This window comes from Tachyglossus aculeatus, chromosome 22 (genome assembly GCF_015852505.1).
Source record: "Tachyglossus aculeatus isolate mTacAcu1 chromosome 22, mTacAcu1.pri, whole genome shotgun sequence".
NCBI lineage: Eukaryota > Metazoa > Chordata > Mammalia > Monotremata > Tachyglossidae > Tachyglossus > Tachyglossus aculeatus.
In genome coordinates this window covers 39,964,745-39,983,656 of record NC_052087.1, presented here as the reverse complement: position 1 = coordinate 39,983,656, position 18,912 = coordinate 39,964,745, and the positions used below count along the sequence as shown (strand labels likewise).

The window sequence follows — 18,912 nt, the reverse complement described above, 5'->3', positions numbered from 1 at the left end:
GAGCCATGCTGCTTACAGTTCAGCTGTTTACTGAAGAACAGTAAAAGGAGGAAGATGACGAGGGGGAGTAGTAGGAGCAGGAGGGGGAAGAGGAGTAGGAAAAGCAAGCGGAGAAGGAGCAGGAGAAAGAGGAGATGGAGGATGTGGAGGAGCATTAAGGGGAGGAGGAGGAACAGTAAAAGAAGGAAGATGTGGAGCAGTAGGAGGAGGAGGAAGAAGAGGGAGGAGGAGGAGCTGGAGGGGGAAGAGGAGCAGGAAAAGCAAGCAGAGGAGCAGGAGGAAGAGGAGATGGAGGACGTGGAGGAGCATTAAGAGGAGGAGGAGGAGGAGGAACAGTAAAAGAAAGAAGATGAGCAGTAGGAGGAGGAGCAGAAGAGGGAGGAGGAGGAGGAGGTGGAGCAGGAGGAGCAGGAGGGGGAAGAGGAGCAGGAAAAGCAAGCGGAGAGGCAGGAGGAAGAGGAGATGGAGGATGTGGAGGAGCATTAAGAGGAGGAGGAGGAGGAACAGTAAAAGAAGGAAGATGAGGAGCAGTAGGAAGAGGAGGAAGAAGAGGAGGAGGGGGAGCAGAAGAGGGAGGAGGAGGAGGAGGTGGAGGAGGAGGAGCAGAAGGAAGAGAGGAGGAGCAGGAGAAGGAAGAAGAAGAATAGGTGGAGGAGACAGAAATGGTCACACCTTGAATGTGTTTGGTGAGAGAGACCATGGTTAGTTGGAAAGCTTTGGGATTCACTCCTCTTCATGGCTCTGAGGGCCATCCTTCCCCCTGGCTGCCCCGCCACTGCCTCCCCACTCCCCCCAACACACATAAACACACCCCGCCTTGGCCTGTTTCTGACATTAGAGATGCAACCTGGCCAACCTGGCTTAGTGGATCGAGCCTGGGGCCGGGAATCAGAAGGCCATGTGTTCAAATCCCAGATCAGGCACTTGTCTGCTGTATGTCTTTGGGCAAGTCACTTAACTTCTCTGGGCTTCAGTTACCTCATCTGTAAAATGGGGATTAAGACTGTGAGCCCCATGTGGGACATGGACTGTGTCCAACCTGATTTGCTTGTATCCACCCCAGCGCTTAGTACAATGCCTGGCACATAGTAAGCACTTAACAAATGCTACAATAAAAACAATAATAATAATTCCTCCTCATTTCAATGGCTGGAGGAATGGCATCTCTCCAGTCACCTGGGGGGCTAGGACAGGGAGAGAGGCCGACTCCACCGCTTGTCAGTTGTGTGACCTTGGGTAAGTCAATTCACTTCTCCGTGCCTCCATCTCCCCATCTGCAAAATGGGTATTCATTACTTGTTCTCCCTCCTACTTAGGCTGAGAGCCCCATATGAGACAGTGACTGTTTCTGACCTACTTATCTTGTATATAGCCCAGTGCTATGCTCGGCACAGTGTGAGTGCTTAACAAATATTATTATAGCAATTATTATTATTGTTATCATTATATAATAATAATAATATTCAGCACAGTGTAAGTGCTTAACAAATATTATTACTGCTATTATTTTGTAGGAGTCACTTCCATCAAGTACATGAAAGGTGATTAGAGGAGGAAGCAGACCAGCTTTTTTTTCCAGATCTCCAGAGGTTTCCACCAAAGGAGATGGGCTTGAATTGCAGCAAGAAAGAGTTCAGTTAGACGAAGGGAAGAATTTTGTGTTATTTGGGGTGATTAAATATGAGAGGGGAGCTCTCAAGGGAGAGTGTGTGGTTCCCAATCCTAGAGGCCTTTGGGCGAGGAGAGACAAAATAATAATAATAATAATAATAATAATAATAATAATAGCATTTATTAAGCACTTACTATGTGCAAAGCACTGTTCTAAGCACTGGGCAGGTTACAAGGTGATCAGGTTGTCCCACGGGGGGCTCACCGTCTTAATCCCCATTTTACAGATGAGAGAATTGAGGCTTAGAGAAGTTAAGTGTCTTGCCCAAAGTCACACAGCTGACAAGCGGTGGAGCTGGGATTTGAACCCATGACCTCTGACTCCAAAGCCCTTGCTCTTTCCACTGAGCCAAGCTGCTTACCCTTTCCCTGTCCGGAGGCAGGGGACTTCAAGGCATGTCTTCCAGCTCTGCGACTCCAAGTCTGTAAAATGGGAATTGTCCCATCAGGTGTAGACTGGGTAATGAGAGGGGCTTCCTTTCTGAGAAGCAGGTGTAACAAAAACGAGCCACATTCCTGGCTGTTCTTGGTTTTTTTCCTAGGAATATGAGCCTAGAAGCTTCTGTTCAGGCTGCTTCCAGGGCTGTTGGGAAGTTTACAAAACCGCTGGAGAGTACGGAGGAAACCTTCTTGCCCCAAATCTATTCCAAGGAATCAATCACTTATATTTCTGGAGCACCTACTGTACGCAGAGGACTGTACTAAGCACTCGGGAAGTAGCATGGTCGAATGGAAAGAGCGTGGGCCCGAGAGTCAGAGGACTTTGGTTCTAATCCTGCTGCCATTTGTCTTCTCTGTGACCTTGGGCAAGTCATTTGCCTGCTCTATATCTCAGATTCCTCATCTGTAAAACGGGGATTCAATAATAATAATAATGTTCATTCATTTATTCATTCAATCGTATTTATTGAGCGCTTACTGTGTGCAGAGCACTATACTAAGCGCTTGGGAAGTACAAGTTTGCAACATATAGAGACGGTTCCTACCCAACAGCGGACTCACAATCTAGAAGGGGGAGACAGACAACAAAACAAAACATATAAACCAAATAAAATGAATAGAATAAATATGTATAAGTAAAATACATAAAGTAACAAATATGTACAAACATATATACATATGTACAGGTGCTGTGGGGAGGGGAAGGAGGTATGGTGGGGGTATTTGTTAAGCACTTACTATGTGCCCAGCACTGTTCTAAGTGCTGGGGGGGATACAAGGTAATCAAGGTTGTCCCACGTGGGGCCCACAGTCTTAATCCCCATTTTACAGATGAGGGAACTGAGGCACAGAGAAGCTAAGTGACTTGCCCAAAGTCACACAGCTGACAAGTGGTGGAGCTGGGATTAGAACCCTAGACTTCCAAGCCCGAGTTCTTACCACTGAGCCACACTGCCTGTTCTGCCTCCTTCTTAGACTGTGAATGCCACATGGAAAAGGGACTGCATCTGATCTGATTGTGCTTAGCGCATAGTTTTTAAATGGTATTTGTTAAGAACTCACTATGTGTCAAACACCGTTCTAAGCGCTGGGGTGGATACGACAAATATTACAATAATTATTTTCGGAAGATAGGAATGTGGGGCTGCTTCTCCAAGTGGAGAAAGAACAGGCAGTCCCCTCAATGGGGTGATTCCCAGAGGGAGCAGTTTCTGTTGAAGAGGGAATTGAAACGGCCATTTAGAGCAAATGATGCTCGGAATCAGGGGGCCACTCTCCGCTAAGCGTTCTACCTTAGGATAAAAAGTGAAGGGAATTGAGTAGGTTGCTCAGAGAGACACTGTTGCTATTGGTTAAGCTGACCAATTATCATCATCATCATCATCATTGTAGTAATGGTATATAATCCTAAGAGGGTATAATAGTAATATCAGTCAATTAATAGCATTTATTGAGCTCTTACTATGTGCAGAGCACTTACTAAGCGCTTAGGAGAGCACAATACAACAGAATTAGCAGATGCATGCCCTGCCCATAACGAGTAACAGTACAAATAATAGCAATAGTCTTTGTTTTATGCCAAGCACCGTTATTAAGTACTAGGTTAGACACAAGATAATCAGAGTAGACACAGTACCTGTTCCACATGGGGGGTTTTGAGGGTAACGGGGAAATTTGATTACAGAGCTTTCCACCTAATACTAATATTCAATTAATTGAACAATAAATGGTAGCTATTGAGCGATTACTATGTGCACTTGGGAGAGTACAACAGAATGAACAGACAGGTTCCCCGCCCCTAATGAGTTTACGGTCCAGAGGGGAAGACAGACGTTAATATGAATAAATAAATAATGCATAGATACAAATACAACTAAATATACAAATTATATAATATAGAATTTCACGATATGTACACAAGTGCTGCGGGGCTGGGGGTGGGGTGAATATCAAATGTCAAATGTTCAATTTCATCAAAGATGGCATTAAAAGAAACATTTTGCCAGTCACCTGTAACAGGGAGTCTGGCCTGAAACTGCCCACTGGGTACCCATGCCGTGGGTCTTCCCGTAGGAGGAGCTGGGAGGCTCCCCCCACCCCCCAAAGCCTTATCGAATGTCCGTCTCCTCCAAGAAGCCTTCCCTGACTAAGCCCTCCTTTCCTCTCCTCTTCTCCCACTCCCTTCTGCAACGCCCTCACTCGCTCCCTTGATTCATCCCCCTTCCCAGCCCTACAGCGATTATCTGTAATTTCTTCATTTGTATAAATGACTGGACTGTAAACTCTGGACCGTAAGCTCATTGCAGGCAGGGAATGTCCATTTATTGTGATATTGTACTCTTCCAGGTGCTTAGTACCATGCTCTGCACACAGCACTCAATAAATACAATCAAGACTGTATGCTCGTTGTGGGCAGGAATTGCGTCTGTTTATTGTTGTATTGTGCTCTCCTAAGCACTTAGTAGAGTGCTCTGCACACAGTAAGCCCTCAATAAAAACAACTGAATGAATGAATACAACCATAGAACAGAATTGGTAGACACACTCCGTGCCATGGAAATAAATCACTGCAGTACCCTGGGGCATCTCCAAGTGGAATTCTACAGATCAAACCAGGAATGCATCTGTTGATTGTTATATTGTACTCTCCTAAGCACTTAGTATAGTGCTCTGCGCACAGTAAACACTCAATAAATATGATTGAATGAACGAATGAAATGTTTAGTGAGAGTTACTCACTCACACAAGTGTTTTCTCTCCATCGAGACTCACTGTTTCTCCTTTTCAGTAATTACTGAAAAGAGTCTAGATTTTGTTTCGGAACTTAGAAACCTCCAATCACCACCCCTAAATTGAAGAAAAGGTAAGGACACTAGGTTGTCTAGTGCTGTGGTCAGGTGTGGACTCTCTGACCTATTTTCATTTCCATGAAGGCGACTGCAGGGGAACTGCAAATGCCTCTCCCCTCAGAGGAGAATTTGGTGGAATGAGGAGAATTTGGTAGGAACTGATGCTTCGAAAGGAGAAACGGTTAAACAAAACTCACCTTTGATTAGAAAAGAAGCTTGAGTCAGGAACCTCAGCGTCCAGAGTGAGAAAAAAATCAGGACAAAGCCAAGGAGGAGAATTTGGTAGGAACTGACCCTTTGAAAGAAGAAACGGTTAAACAAAACTTACCTCTGATCTGAAAAGAAGCTTGAGTCAGGAACCTCAGCATCCAGAGTGAGAAAAAAATCAGGGCAAAGCCAAGGAGGAGAATTTGGTAGGAACTGACCCTTCGAAAGAAGAAACGGTTAAACAAAACTTACCTTCGATCTGAAAAGAAGCTTGAGTCAGGAACCTCAGCGTCCAGAGTGAGAAAAAAATCAGGACAAAGCCAAGGAGGAGAATTTGGTAGGAACTGACCCTTTGAAAGAAGAAACGGTTAAACTAAACTTACCTTTGATCTGAAAAGAAGCTTGAGTCAGGAACCTCAGCATCCAGAGTGAGAAAAAAATCAGGGCAAAGCCAAGGAGGAGAATTTGGTAGGAACTGACACTTCGAAAGAAGAAACGGTTAAACAAAACTTACCTTCAATCTGAAAAGAAGCTTGAGTCAGGAACCTCAGCGCCCAGAGTGAGAGAAAAATCAGGGCAAAGCCAAGGAGGAGAATTTGGTAGGAACTGACCCTTCGAAAGAAGAAACGGTTAAACAAAACTTACCTTTGATCTGAAAAGAAGCTTGAGTCAGGAACCTCAGCGTCCAGAGTGAGAAAAAAATCAGGACAAAGCCAAGGAGGAGAATTTGGTAGGAACTGACCCTTCGAAAGAAGAAACGGTTAAACAAAACTTACCTTTGATCTGAAAAGAAGCTTGAGTCAGGAACCTCAGCGCCCAGAGAGAGAGAAAAATCAGGGCAAAGCCAAGGAGGAGAATTTGGTAGGAACTGACCCTTCGAAAGAAGAAACGGTTAAACAAAACTTACCTTTGATCTGAAAAGAAGCTTGAGTCAGGAACCTCAGCGTCCAGAGTGAGAAAAAAATCAAGACAAAGCCAAGGAGGAGAATTTGGTAGGAACTGACCCTTCGAAAGAAGAAACGGTTAAACAAAACTTACCTTTGATCTGAAAAGAAGCTTGAGTCAGGAACCTCAGCATCCAGAGTGAGAAAAAAATCAGGGCAAAGCCAGGGTGTTTGGCCATGGTCGCCGCGGGGCAGAGGACGGACAGTGGCTGGTTCTGGCCTCCGTGTCTGGACACGGGCTCTGGCCGCTGGCTCTCGGGATTTACTGGAGGAACTGCCGTTCTGAGAGCTGTGGCCTCAGACCATCCCGAGCGGTCGGTGAACAACTTCCTCCAGGGTGTCAATTGTATTCTCCAGCTCTCCACTTGTCAAGGCTACCAGCAGGGGAAATGAGTGACGTCTCCCCCAGTCGCTTCCCCCCATCCTCTCCGGGGACTGGCCGGCTGGGAGGCTGGAAAACTCAGCTCCTGCTGACTCAGAGAGCAGTCCCTAGCAGGAGGTTGGGGACTGGAGACCCCCTTCACCACGACGTCCTTATCCCCCCACCGTGCTTCCCATCTAGCTCATCGGCGTAGCTATCGCTAGCGTCCCTCCCGTGGGCTGTGATGGGTTAGAACTTTGGGTAGGTCGTTTAACTTCTTTGGGTCTCAGTTTTTCCATCTGTAAAGCTTGTTTTGTGTGTGTTTTTTTCTGGTATTTGTTAATCAGTCATTCCTATTTATTGAGCACTTACTGTGTGCAAAGCACTATACTAAGCTCTTGGGAGAGGACAATATAACATTAAAAAGACCCATTCTCTGCCCAGAATGAGCTTACTTATCAATTAGTCAATAGTATTAATTGAGCGCTTACTGTGTGCAGAGCACTGTATAAAACACTCAGGAGAGTACAACAATAAATATTCACATTCCCTGCCCACAACAAGCTTACAGTCTAGAGGACTGTCAAGCGCTTGCTATGGGCCAGGAGCTGTACTAAGAGCGGGGGTAATGATAACAGTAATAATGGTATTTGTTAAGTGCTTACTATGTGCTAAGCGCTGTTCTGAGCGCTGGAAAGATGCAAGCTGATCAGGTTGGACACAGTCCCTGTCCCACATGGGGCTCACAGTCTTAATCCCTATTTTACAAATGAAGTAACTGAGGCCCAGAGAAGTGAAGTAACTTGCCCAAGGTCCCACAGCAGGAAAGTTGGGGAGCTGGGATTAGAAAACCAGTCCTTCTGAATTCCAGATCCGTGCTCTATCCACTGGGTCACACTGCTTTGCTGTGGGCAGGGAATATGTCTACCAAATCTGTAATATTGTATGCTCCCAGGTGCTTAGTACAGTGTTCTTGCATACGGTGAGTGCTCAATAAATACCATTGACTGGGAATTCAATACCTGTTCTCTTTCCCCTTCAGACTAGGAACCCCATGTTGGACTGTGAGCCCGTTGTTGGATAGGGACCGTCTCTATATGTTGCCGACTTGTACTTCCCAAGCGTTTCGTACAGTGCTCTGCACACAGTAAGCGCTCAATAAATACGATTGAATGAATGTTGGCCAAGGATGATGTTTGACTGATGATCTCGTATCAACCCCAGGGCTTGGTACAGTGCTGGGCACATAGCAAGTGCTTAACAAAGACCACGATTATTGTGATTCTTACTAGAACACCTGAGCTTCGACTCCATTCCATCAGAAGCCGTGGCCTTCGGGTCGAGGTTCTGGAGGCTCGCTGACTTCAACAGCTGTTTTCAGCTCTAAGGCATTGGCGGTCTGAGGAAAAATTAGGCTTGTCTTGTCTAGTTTTATGCCGTCGAGTTGTCTCTGACCCATAGCGATTCCTCGGTAACGTCTGTCCCAGAACGCCCCGCTCTCCATCTGCAATCGTTCTGGTAGTACAGCTGTGGAGTTTTCTTGGTAAAAATATGGAAGTGGTTTACAATTTCCTTCTTCCATGCAGTAAACTCAAGTCTCCGCCCTCGACTCTCTCCCGTGCTGCTCCTGCCCAGCACAGGGGAGTTTTGACTTGTAGCAGATTTCCTTCCACTCTCTACTAGAAATGGAATGGGCATGTCTCTGCTTGACTCTCCCTCCCATAGCCGAGGCTGGTAGAGGACTGAAAACTCTCCTGGTGTGATCCTGAGAGGGGAAAATCAGTTTAGAGCTGGTGTATTAAAAGGTTTTCTGATCCTTGGTAATTTGGTGGGTCACTGGGGTTTTCCGCTTGGTCTTTCTCCTGTCCCAGGGTTGTCCTGAGCACCTCCTGGCACTAATGAAGGCTCCCAGCACTTAGAACAGTGCCTGGCTCATAGTAAACGCTTAACAAATACCACCTGAGAAGCATCTTGGCCCGGTGGAAAGAGCCCAGTCCTCAGAATCAGAGGATCTGGTTTCTAATCCCAGCTCTGCAGGGTTACCTTGGGTGAGTCACTTCATTTCTCTGGATCTCGGTTACCTCATCTGTAAAATGGGGATTCAATACCTGTTCTCCCTCCCCTGTAGATTGTGACCCTCATGAGAGAGGGGGACTGTGTCTGATCTGAGTGTATCGAACCCAGTTCTTGGCACATGGTAAGGGCTTAGCAAATGCCACAAACCAAATGATTTTCCCCACACTCCCAAACCTGAGCTCCCACGTAACACTGGCAGTCAAATATGGAACAAGAAGCTGTCCTCTAGACAGTAAGCTCACTGTGGGAGAGGAATGTGTCCTTTTACTGTGACAGTGTACTCTCCCAAGAGCTTAGTACAGTGTTCCGCACCCAGTAAATGTTCAATAAATACGACTGAGTGAATTGAATGAATAACAGACCAGACCACTGGGCTGGAAGTCACGGAGGGATTGGGCTTAAATCAGGGGAGCAAAGGGAAAGGAGGGAGGGCAGGGCACAGAGGGGGAAAGTTACTTAACTTCTCTGTGCCTCAGTTTCTTCAACTGTAAAAAGGGGATTCCTGTTCTCCCTCCTACTTGGACTGTGAGCTCCATGAGGGACAGGGACTGTGTCTGACCTAATTAACTTGTGCTACCCCAGTGCTTAGTTGTTTGATACATAGCAATTGCTTAACAAATGCCACCCCCCCCCCCACACACACACAAAAAAAATCAAAAAACATTTTGCCTAAAGAGCCCAAACTCCAGAATCAGGGGGCCAGGCGGTGGATGGCAAAGACCTAATAATGAAGCTGAGGTGGGATTTTGAAACTGAATTTTTATTTCCAAACTCAAGTAGGTGATACTATACAGTACAATACTGGCACGGCTGTGCAAGGTTTTACAACATTAGGAATTAAATAGTATGCTACTCCAAAATAGTGCCCCGCTTTTTCAATTGTCTCTACTCAAAAGATCAGTGCTGTGCATGAGAAACAAGGAACATGTGTTTTGTCAAAGCAGAAAAATAAATATTGCACTTCAGGACGATGCTACCAATCACGGCGCAACGATCCCCCCTGGCTGGTGCCACCGGCCTCTCTCTTTGGGCAACAAACGTTTGTCTTTTCAGAAACTTTGACCCGAGAAGCGATTTGCCCCTTTGGAAAGAGCCCAGTCCTTGGAATCAGGGGACCTGGTTTCTAATCCCAGTTCTGCAGGGTGACCTTGGGTGAGTCACTGCATTTCTCTGGATCTCAGTTACCTCATCTGTAAAATGGGGATTCAACACCTGTTGTCCCTCCCCTGTAGATTGTGACCCTCATGAGAGAGGGGGACTGTGTCTGATCTGAGTGTACCGAACCCAGTGCTTGGCACATAGTAAGGGCTTAACAAATGCCACAATTATTGTTACAATCTAGTTCGGTAGCCAAGCACAAATTCCCACCCTGGAGCTGCCTCCGCCTACAAGGCTATTTGACCGAACCCCCGGTTCGTCTGAAATTCACTCATTCAACCGTATTTATTAAGTGCTTACTGTGTGCAGAGCACTGTACTAAGCGCTTATCTTCTTAGCCCTGTCCCTATCTCCCCCCTCTCACCTTATGGTACATCCTTCACCTTTCTGACTGGAGAAGAAGCGTGGCCTGGCGGAAAGAGCACGGGCTTGGGATTCGGAGGACATGGGTTCTAATTCCCGCTCCGCCGCTTGTCTGCTGTGTGACTTTAGGCAAGTCACTTTACTTCTCTGTGCCTCAGTTCTCTTGTGTGCAAAATGGGGGTTCGATACCACTTCTCCCTCCTACTTAGACCTCCTAATTACCTCGTATCTCCCCCAGCGCTTAATACAGTGCTCGACACATAATAAGCGCTTAATAAATGCCAGTATTATTATTAGTCTCGGTTCCCTTTCCAGCTGCCCCAGCCTCTAGACCAGAAGGCCAGTACAAGCCGACCCACTTTGCTTTAGGCCCTGGGGGCCGCTGAAGTGGATGGCTACCTCCAGGCTGGTCACGAGATCTGGAATCGACATCACCTGTCCAGACATTTATTTCTGCCACGAGAAAAAAAAAAATCTTGCTGTGAAATGGGAAAGGAAAGCTCGTTGCGGGCAGGGAATGTGTCCGTTTATCATTGCATTATCCTCTCCGAAGCACTTAGTACAGTGCTCTGGACGCGATAAGTGCTCAGTAAATGCGATCGACTCACTGGGATAACGACAAATTTACGATGAGCAACCCAAAGTGCTTATTTTTCTGATGCTGCTGGGTTTCTTGGTTTAAAGGGGGCAGAGACTCAGAGAATACAGGCTGCTCCTTATCACTGCCTCCCCTCCAGCTGACACTGCAATTCTGAGTTTCCTCCCCTTCCTCCCACCTCTCCACCATCTCTTCTTCCTCACTGGAAAAGGCTGTTTCTCAGATCTGCTCGGGTCACTCCAGGTCAGAAACGCCCTGCCGGCTGACTGCCCCGTGACAGGCATTCTTTTGGGGTGACTTCCAGGGTTCCCCAGCTGCAAATCCAAGGCCCTGCCAAGCCAACAAGCCATTGGCTCAATTCACTACGAAATTTCTCCACCAAACCAGCTTAATTCTTTGACGATACAATTAAAAAAACATACTCCGACAGAGTCCGATTCACCGCTCTTCCAATAGCTCGAATTAAAAGCCAGTTGCAAAGAGTGAATCTGAAGGAGTCATATTTTCAGTGACTGGAAGAAATAAGAAACCAGTTTCGATGCTGGGTTCAATGCACTTGACCGGCTCCTTTCCCTTGATGAGGAAAATACTTTTCAGCGGGTGCAGTGAGGCATTTCACACGCACAAGACAGACACCTCTTCACAATCCCCCACCTCCATAGCCCCGGCCCCAGTACAGAACTAGCAATGCATTCAATCGATTGTATTTATTGAGCACCTGCCGCACGAAATGCACTGTACTAAGTGCTTGGGAGCGTACAATACGACAATCAACAGACACATTTTACATAGCCCTAATGTATATTAATGTCGGTCTCCACCTCTAGACTGAAAGCCCTTTGTGCGAAAGGAGTGTGAATACCAACTCTGTTGTACTATACTCTCCCAAATGATTAGTCACAGTGCTCCATGCACAGTAAGCGCTCAGTAAATACCACTGATTTTACAGAGTGTGTGAGTGTGTGTGTGTATATCTTTATGCACCATTCCCTATTTCCTTTGGAACTTTTAGTTAAGTGCAGCATATGTATTTTTTTCTATGAGAAACCTCTCCTTTTTTGTGCGAAAAAGAACGTTAAGTATAAAGTCAAGACAGGGAAGAGCAAGGGTGGCGTGGAGGGGGTGGGGGGCAGAGGGGGTGGGTAACATTGGGTAACAGTGGAATTATCGTTTACTCTTTCAAACAACTCCAGGGCCCAAGTGTGGATCTGATTCTGACAGAAATAGAAGGCAGAATCGGACCCTTCTGTGTTCACGGGTCTGCTAACGTTTGGGACATCCACGCTCAGAAGGGGCAAACGAGAAGGCAGCCAAGTCTGTATTTTTCTCAGCTGCCCCTCGCCCCCTCCGACCAGCTGTTGGAGTTAAGCGGAAAGGGGTGGTCAGCATGGCCTAGTGGAAAGAACACAGTTTTGGGCGTCACAAGTCCCCTGTTCTAATCCCGGCTCATCCTCCGGCCAGCCGGGTGACCTCGGACAAGTCACTTCTCTCTGATTCCGTTTCCTCATCTGGAAGACGGGGATCATCATGTTCTCCCTCTCTCTTAGACAGTGAGCCTCACGCGGGACAGAACAGTGTCCAACCTGGTTATCTTGTATCTATTCCAGAGCCTAGCATGGTGCGGGGCACCTAGTAAGCACTGAATAAATGCCATCATCATCATTACCATCTCGACGATCGCCCTCAGCTCGGGGTCTCTGGGCGAAGTGGACTGCGGCCTCAACCTCCCCTGGGGTAACGTCCCCCGGAGGTGGTGCTTCATTAGCTCCTTCCAGAGAGCCCCCTCCCACAACGCCCCCCCATCCCCAAGCCCCCCGAGGTCGGGGCATCCGGAGGAAGTGAGGGGTGGGCCGCCGCGTCGAGCCGGGGCACGGGGAGGGGGCCGCGGGGCGAGGGTCCGACTATTGCTCCGTGCCCTGCTTGTGCTGGAGCCCTGACTTCCACCAAGGGTGAGGCTGGGCGGCAGAGCAGGTGGCCTTCCCCGGCGGGGTGTCCGACGGTCCCCCACAGGGGCCGGAGGAATTGTAGAGACTCAACCCCACTGCCAAAACCAGGAGCGCCGCTGCCACGATCCGAACCACATTCCAGTGCTCGCACAGTTTGGGGTACAGTATTTGCAGGGAAGTCAGGAATTCTTCAAGTTTGCTGCCGAATGAAAACAGGGTGGGGGAGTTTATCTTGGCCAGCACGTGGTAACTTCCGCTCGAAGGACGCCAGGCAAGCCCAGAGCATGGAACCCCTCTCGTCCTTCTGTTGTACCTCCCAAGCGTTTAGCACAGGGCATCAGTAGGAATCCAGTCAGGAGAAGTACTCCTACTACTATTATTACTACCACACTTGGATTTGTGGAGAAACAGCGTGGCTTAGTGGAAAGCACACAGGCTTGGGAGTCAGAGGTCGTGGGTCCTAATCCCAGCTCCGCCACTTGTCGGCTGTGTGACCTTGGGCGTGTCACTTAACTTCCCTGGGCCTCAGTTCCCTCATGTGAATAAATGAGTTCCCGCACTGTTGACAGCACTACCATCCTTCCCGTCTCACAAGCCCGCAACCTTGGTGTCATCCTCGACTCCACTCTCTCGTTCACCCCTCACATCCAATCCGTCACCAAAACCTGCCGGTCTCACCTCCGCAACATCGCCAAGATCCGCCCTTTCCTCTGCATCCAAACCGCTACCCTGCTCGTTCAAGCTCTCATCCTATCCCGTCTGGATTACTGCATCAGCCCCCTCTCCGATCTCCCATCCTCCTGTCTCTCCCCACTTCAATCCATAGTTCACACTGCTGCCTGGATCGTCTTTGTCCAGAAACACTCTGGGCATGTCACTCCCCTCCTCAAAAATCTCCAGTGGCTACCAATCAATCTGCGCATCAGACAAAAAATCCTCACCCTCAGCTTCAAGGCTGTCCATCACCACCCCCTCCTACCTCACCTCCCTTCTCTCCTTCTCCAGCCCAGCCTGCACCCTCTGCTCCTCTGCTGCTAATCTCCTCATGGTGCCTCGTTCTTGCCTGTCTCGCTTTCAACCCCCAGCCCATGTCCTCCCCCTGGCCCGGAATGCCCTCCCTCCCAACACCCACCAAGCTAGCTCTCTTTCTCCCTTCCAAGCCCTACTGAGAGCTCACCTCCTCCAGGAGGCCTTCCCAGACTGAGCCCCCTTTTTCCTCTCCTCTTCCCCATCCCCACTGCCCTACCTCCTTCCCCTCCCCACAGCACCTATATATATATGTTTGTACAGATTTATTACTCTATTTATTTTACTTGTACATATTTACTATTCTATTTATTTTATTTTGTTAACATGTTTTGTTTTGTTGTCTGTCTCCCCCTTCGAGACTGTGAGCCTGCTGTTGGGTAGGGACTGTCTCTATATGTTGCCAACTTGTACTTCCCAAGCGCTTAGTCCAGTGCTCTGCACACAGTAAGTGCTCAATAAATACGATTGAATGAATGAATGAATGAAATCCAACCTGATTAGACTGTATCTCCCCCAGCACTTAGTACAGTCCCTGGCACATAGTAAGTGCTTAACAAATACCAAAAAATAAATAAATGGCAGTAATAGTAGTAATAGCAATGCACCATTTTGGTTGGAAACTTTCCTTTCATCCTGGTCTAAAACAAGTCTTCCTTCAGGGGATTAATCAGGCTCTTGAATATCTACTCCAGCACTTACTACAGTGCTAGAGTTTAACAAATACTGCGATTATTATTATAACTACAAAGAAACCTGCCCCACCTCAAGTTCCTATACAAAAAGGATATCCCAGCTCTGCCACTAGTCAGCCGTGTGACTTTGGAAGTCACTTCACTTCTCTGTGCCTCAGTTACCTCATCTGTAAAATGGGAATTAAGATTGTGAGCCCCACATGGGACAATCTGATCACTTGTATCCTCCCCAGCGCTTAGAGCAGTGCTTTGCACGTAGTAAGCGCGTGGCTCAATGGAAAGAGCCTGGGCTTTGGAGTCAGAGGTCATGGGTTCAAATCCCGACTCCACCAATTGTCAGCTGTGTGACTTGGGCAAGTCACTCAACTTCTCTGTGCCTCAGTTACCTCATCTGTAAAATGAGGATTAAGACTGTGAGCCCCATGTAGGACAACCTGATCACCTTGTATCCTCCCCAGCGCTTAGAACAGTGCTTTGCACATAGTAAGTGCTTAATAAATGCCATTAAAAAAATTATTATCATTATTAAAAAGCATCCTTTCTCCTTGTTCCCACCTGCTGCCGGGGGAGAAGGCAGGAGGGAACCTGAGTTCTGAGCCCTAATCAAATTCTCTGAGGCCTCTGATCAGCAAGAGCAGCCTGGATCCAGATATGGACAAATTACATTGCCCGGACATCAAGTCACTCCCGGAGCCAGAAGCAGCAAAGCCTGATGGAAAGAGCACAGGCCTGAAAGTCGAAGCACCTGGGTTCTAATCCCGGCTCTCCCACTTGCCTACTGGGTGATCTAGAACGAGCTGTGTCCCTTTTCTGGGACTCGGTTTCCACATCTGTAATATGGAGCTGAAATAGTCATTCATTCAGTCATATTTATTGAGCGCTTCCAGAGCACTGTGCTAAGCACTTGTACCTCTTTTCCCTCACACTTAGACTGTGAGCTCATGTGAGACAATAAGTATGTCGAACCTGATGATCTTGAATCGACTCCAGTTCTTGGCACATAGAAAGAGACTAAAATCCTCCCCTGATAAAGCTCTCATTTCTCCTGTTCATTCTCCCGTCTATGTTGCCTATGCATTTGGATTGGTACAGTGCTTTCCACTCTGTAAGTGCTCAATAAATACGATTGAATGAATCTGTGCCCCTTAAACCCTGGATATTCACACCACCCCTAGTCCCACCTAACTTCTTTTATGGTATTTGGTAAGTGCTTACAATGTTCTAAGCATTGACGGAGATAGGTTAGACACAATTCTTGTCTCACTTGGGGCTCACGGTCTTAATCCCCACTTTACAGATGAGGTGACTGTGGTCCAGGGAAGTGAAGTGGCTTGCCCAAGGTCACACAGCAGACAAGTGGCAGAGCCGGGATTAGAACCCAGGTCCTTCTTGACTAGCAGGCCTGCGTTCTATCAACAAGGCCATGCTGCTTCTATGTACTTTTATACATATAATAATAATAATAATGATGGCATTTATTAAGTGCTTACTATGTGCAAAGCACTGTTCTAAGCGCTGGGGAGGTTACAAGGTGATCGGGTTGTCCCACGGGGGGCTCACAGTCTTCATCCCCATTTTACAGATGAGGTAACTGAGGCACAGAGAAGTTAAGTGACTTGCCCAAAGTCACACAGCTGAGGCCCTGCTGAGAGCTCACCTCCTCCAGGAGGCCTTCCCAGACTGAGCCCCTTCCTTCCTCTCCCCCTCGTCCCCCTCTCCATCCCCCCCATCTTACCTCCTTCCCTTCCCCACAGCACCTGTTTATATGTATATATGTTTGTACATATTTATTACTCTATTCATTCATTCATTTATTTATTTATTTATTTTACTTGTACATATCTATTCTATTTATTTTATTTTGTTAGTATGCTTGGTTTTGTTCTCTGTCTCCCCCTTTTAGACTGTGAGCCCACTGTTGGGTAGGGACTGTCTCTATATGTTGCCAGTTTGTACTTCTCAAGCGCTTAGTACAGTGCTCTGCACATAGTAAGCGCTCAATAAATACGATTGATGATGATGATGATGATGACAATTGGCGGAGCCGGCATTTGAACCCATGACCTCTGACTCCAAAGCCCGGGCTCTTTCCACTGAGCCACGCTGCTTCCATTCTCCTGTCAGTAATTTATTTTAATATCTGTCTCACCCTCTAGACTGTAACCTCCTTGTGGACGGGGAACCAACTCTACTGTATCGTTCTCTCCCAAGCACCTAGCACAGTGCTCGGCACATAGTAAGCGCTCCGTAAATACCGTTGATTTATTAACAGATACTCAGAGACTCAGAAGGTCCCGGGCCATGGGCCCTCACCTGTTTTTCAGATCTTTTTGCTCTTCCTCGATTTCAGACTCTTCGGGCTCATCGGGACCTTCGTTCTTCTTTTCTTCCTCTTCTCCCTTGAGTTCTTGAAGTTCTTTGGTTTTCTTCAGGCCTTCCTGATACCTTGGGAAAAGAGAACCCGTTGTGATTCCACGGAGGCCAAGTTAGTGCCATCTCCCTCTGGTTCCTGGAATCCCCAGCCACCCAATAAATTCCCAGAAGCGTTCTCTGTTCCCATGCAGCTGGAAAAAACTGGGAGACATTACACACATCACCTGTTCCCTGCACCGTGTCTATCAAAAAGTGTTTCCCCACCTTCCGGCTCCCATCCTTCCTGTTTATGTCAACGGGAAAGTAAAGATGTTCATGACCAAAATTGTGAAGAATTGTCTAGTAGTTTGACATTTCCTGAACTTTACTCTCGATGTACTAAACAAGAGGAGGGTTGGATTGGCTCCTGGGAAAGGTGTTGATTGCCGGGGTGTCTTCACGGGGGAATGAACTGAGGAAGAGGGGGCTGAAGGTTATTTTTCTCCCAAGAGGGACCCCGCTCTGGTCATCTGGCCTTCCCTCCTGCCCCCGAATGACTCTGGACGAGAATCATTTCCTTCTTGCGCTGACATGTGTGTCTACGATAACACCGGGTATCCTGGTGATAGTGTAAATATTATGGGCCAAAGGCAGATTTCAGTCTCTCCCAGCTGTTCAGTCCTGGCTAGTGGGAGTAATCTATCAACCTGTCAGTCAATCAATCAATAGTATTTACTGAGCTCTTACTATGTGCAGATTACTACATTGAGTGCTTTTTTGTTAAATGTTTATACTCTGTGTCAAGCACTACTCAAGCGCTGGGACAGATAATAATAATAATAATGATGGCATTCATTAAGCACTTACTATGTGCAAAACACAGTTCTAAGTTCTGGGGAGGTTACAAGGTGATCAGGTTGTCCCACGGGGGGGCTCACAGGCTTAATCCCCATTTTACAGATGAGGGAACTGAGGCCCAGAGAAGTGAAGTGACTTGCCCAAAGTCACACAGCTGACAATTGGCGGAGCCGGGATTTGAACCCATGACCTCTGACTCCAAAGCCCAGGCTCTTCCCACTGAGCCACGCTGCTTCTCCGCAATAGATGCAAACAAAAGTTAATCAGTCCACATGAAGGCACGTTCCAAATGGAGCTCACAGTCAAGTAGGAGGGAAACTGGTATTGAAGTCCCCTAGTTATTATTTATTTTCATATCTGTCGCCCTAGTTATTATTTATTTTCATATCTGTCGCCCCCACTAGATAGCAATTAATGATGTATTTGTTAAGTGCTTACTACTATATATATATATACATATATATACATTATACTATATATATACATTATATATATATATATATATATTACTTACTATATAGTGCTTACTTACTTTTAGACTGTGAGCCCACTGTTGGGTAGGGACTGTCTCTATATGTTGCCAACTTGTACTTCCCAAGCGCTTAGTACAGTGCTCTGCACACAGTAAGCGCTCAATAAATGCGATTGATGATATGTCAAGCACTGTTCTAAGCGCCTGGGGAGATACAAGGTTATCATGTTGTCCCAGGTGGGGCTCACGGTCTCAAATCCCCATTTTCCAGATGAGGTAACTGAGGCACAGGGAAGTTAAGTGACTTGTATTTGTTAAGTGCTTACTATGTGTCAAGCACTGTTCTAAGCGCCTGGGGAGATACAAGGTTATCATGTTGTCCCAGGTGGGGCTCACGGTCTCAAATACCCATTTTCCAGATGAGGTAACTGAGGCACAGAGAAGTTAAGTGACTTGCCCAAGGTCACACAACTGACAAGTGGAGAAGACAGGATTAGAACCTAGGACTTTTGACTCCTCAGCCCGTGCTTTTTCCACTAAGTCCCACTGCCAGGATCGTGTCTATCAACAATCATACTCTCCAAGTGCTTAGTTCAGTGCCCCGCAAACATCGAGCGCTTAGTAAATATCACTGATTGATTGATGACACGTAATGGTGTGTGAGGAAAACCCCGTCACCCCTTAACAACTCAGTGACCCCACTGTGTCAGACATTCATTCATTCATTTGATGGTATTTATTAAGCGATTACTGTGTGCAGGGCACTGTACTAAGCGCTTGGGAAGTACAAATCGGCAACATATAGAGACAGTCCCTACCCAACAACGGGCCCAGAGTCTAGAAGATGGGGTCCTGGTGAGGGTCTAACCTTGTGGTTGTTGAAGGAGGCCAATCA

General features: G+C 47.1%; 2 protein-coding genes across 4 annotated transcripts in view; both read right to left on the bottom strand.

Annotated features, from left to right (window-relative positions):
- LYVE1 (lymphatic vessel endothelial hyaluronan receptor 1) overlaps positions 1–6,448 on the bottom strand; it is a 29,329-nt gene extending 22,881 nt beyond the window's left edge. The window contains exon 1 of one of the 3 annotated variants that reach the window (XM_038764772.1): positions 6,207–6,448. In XM_038764772.1, the coding sequence (XP_038620700.1) occupies positions 6,207–6,291 (85 nt within the window). In that variant the 5' untranslated portion in view covers positions 6,292–6,448. Of the gene's footprint in view, positions 1–5,289; positions 5,360–5,551; positions 5,600–6,206 lie in introns of those variants that run through there. The other 2 variants (XM_038764773.1, XM_038764774.1) reach the window with 2 other exon arrangements.
- A 6,048-nt stretch (positions 6,449–12,496) lies between these two features.
- IRAG1 (inositol 1,4,5-triphosphate receptor associated 1) overlaps positions 12,497–18,912 on the bottom strand; it is a 148,021-nt gene continuing 141,605 nt past the window's right edge. Inside the window, exons 19-20 of the mRNA XM_038764614.1 lie at positions 16,649–16,780; positions 12,497–12,813 (exon numbers count right to left, since the gene is read on the bottom strand). Of these exons, the coding sequence (XP_038620542.1) occupies positions 12,570–12,813; positions 16,649–16,780 (376 nt within the window). The 3' untranslated portion in view covers positions 12,497–12,569. The remainder of the gene's footprint in view (positions 12,814–16,648; positions 16,781–18,912) is intronic.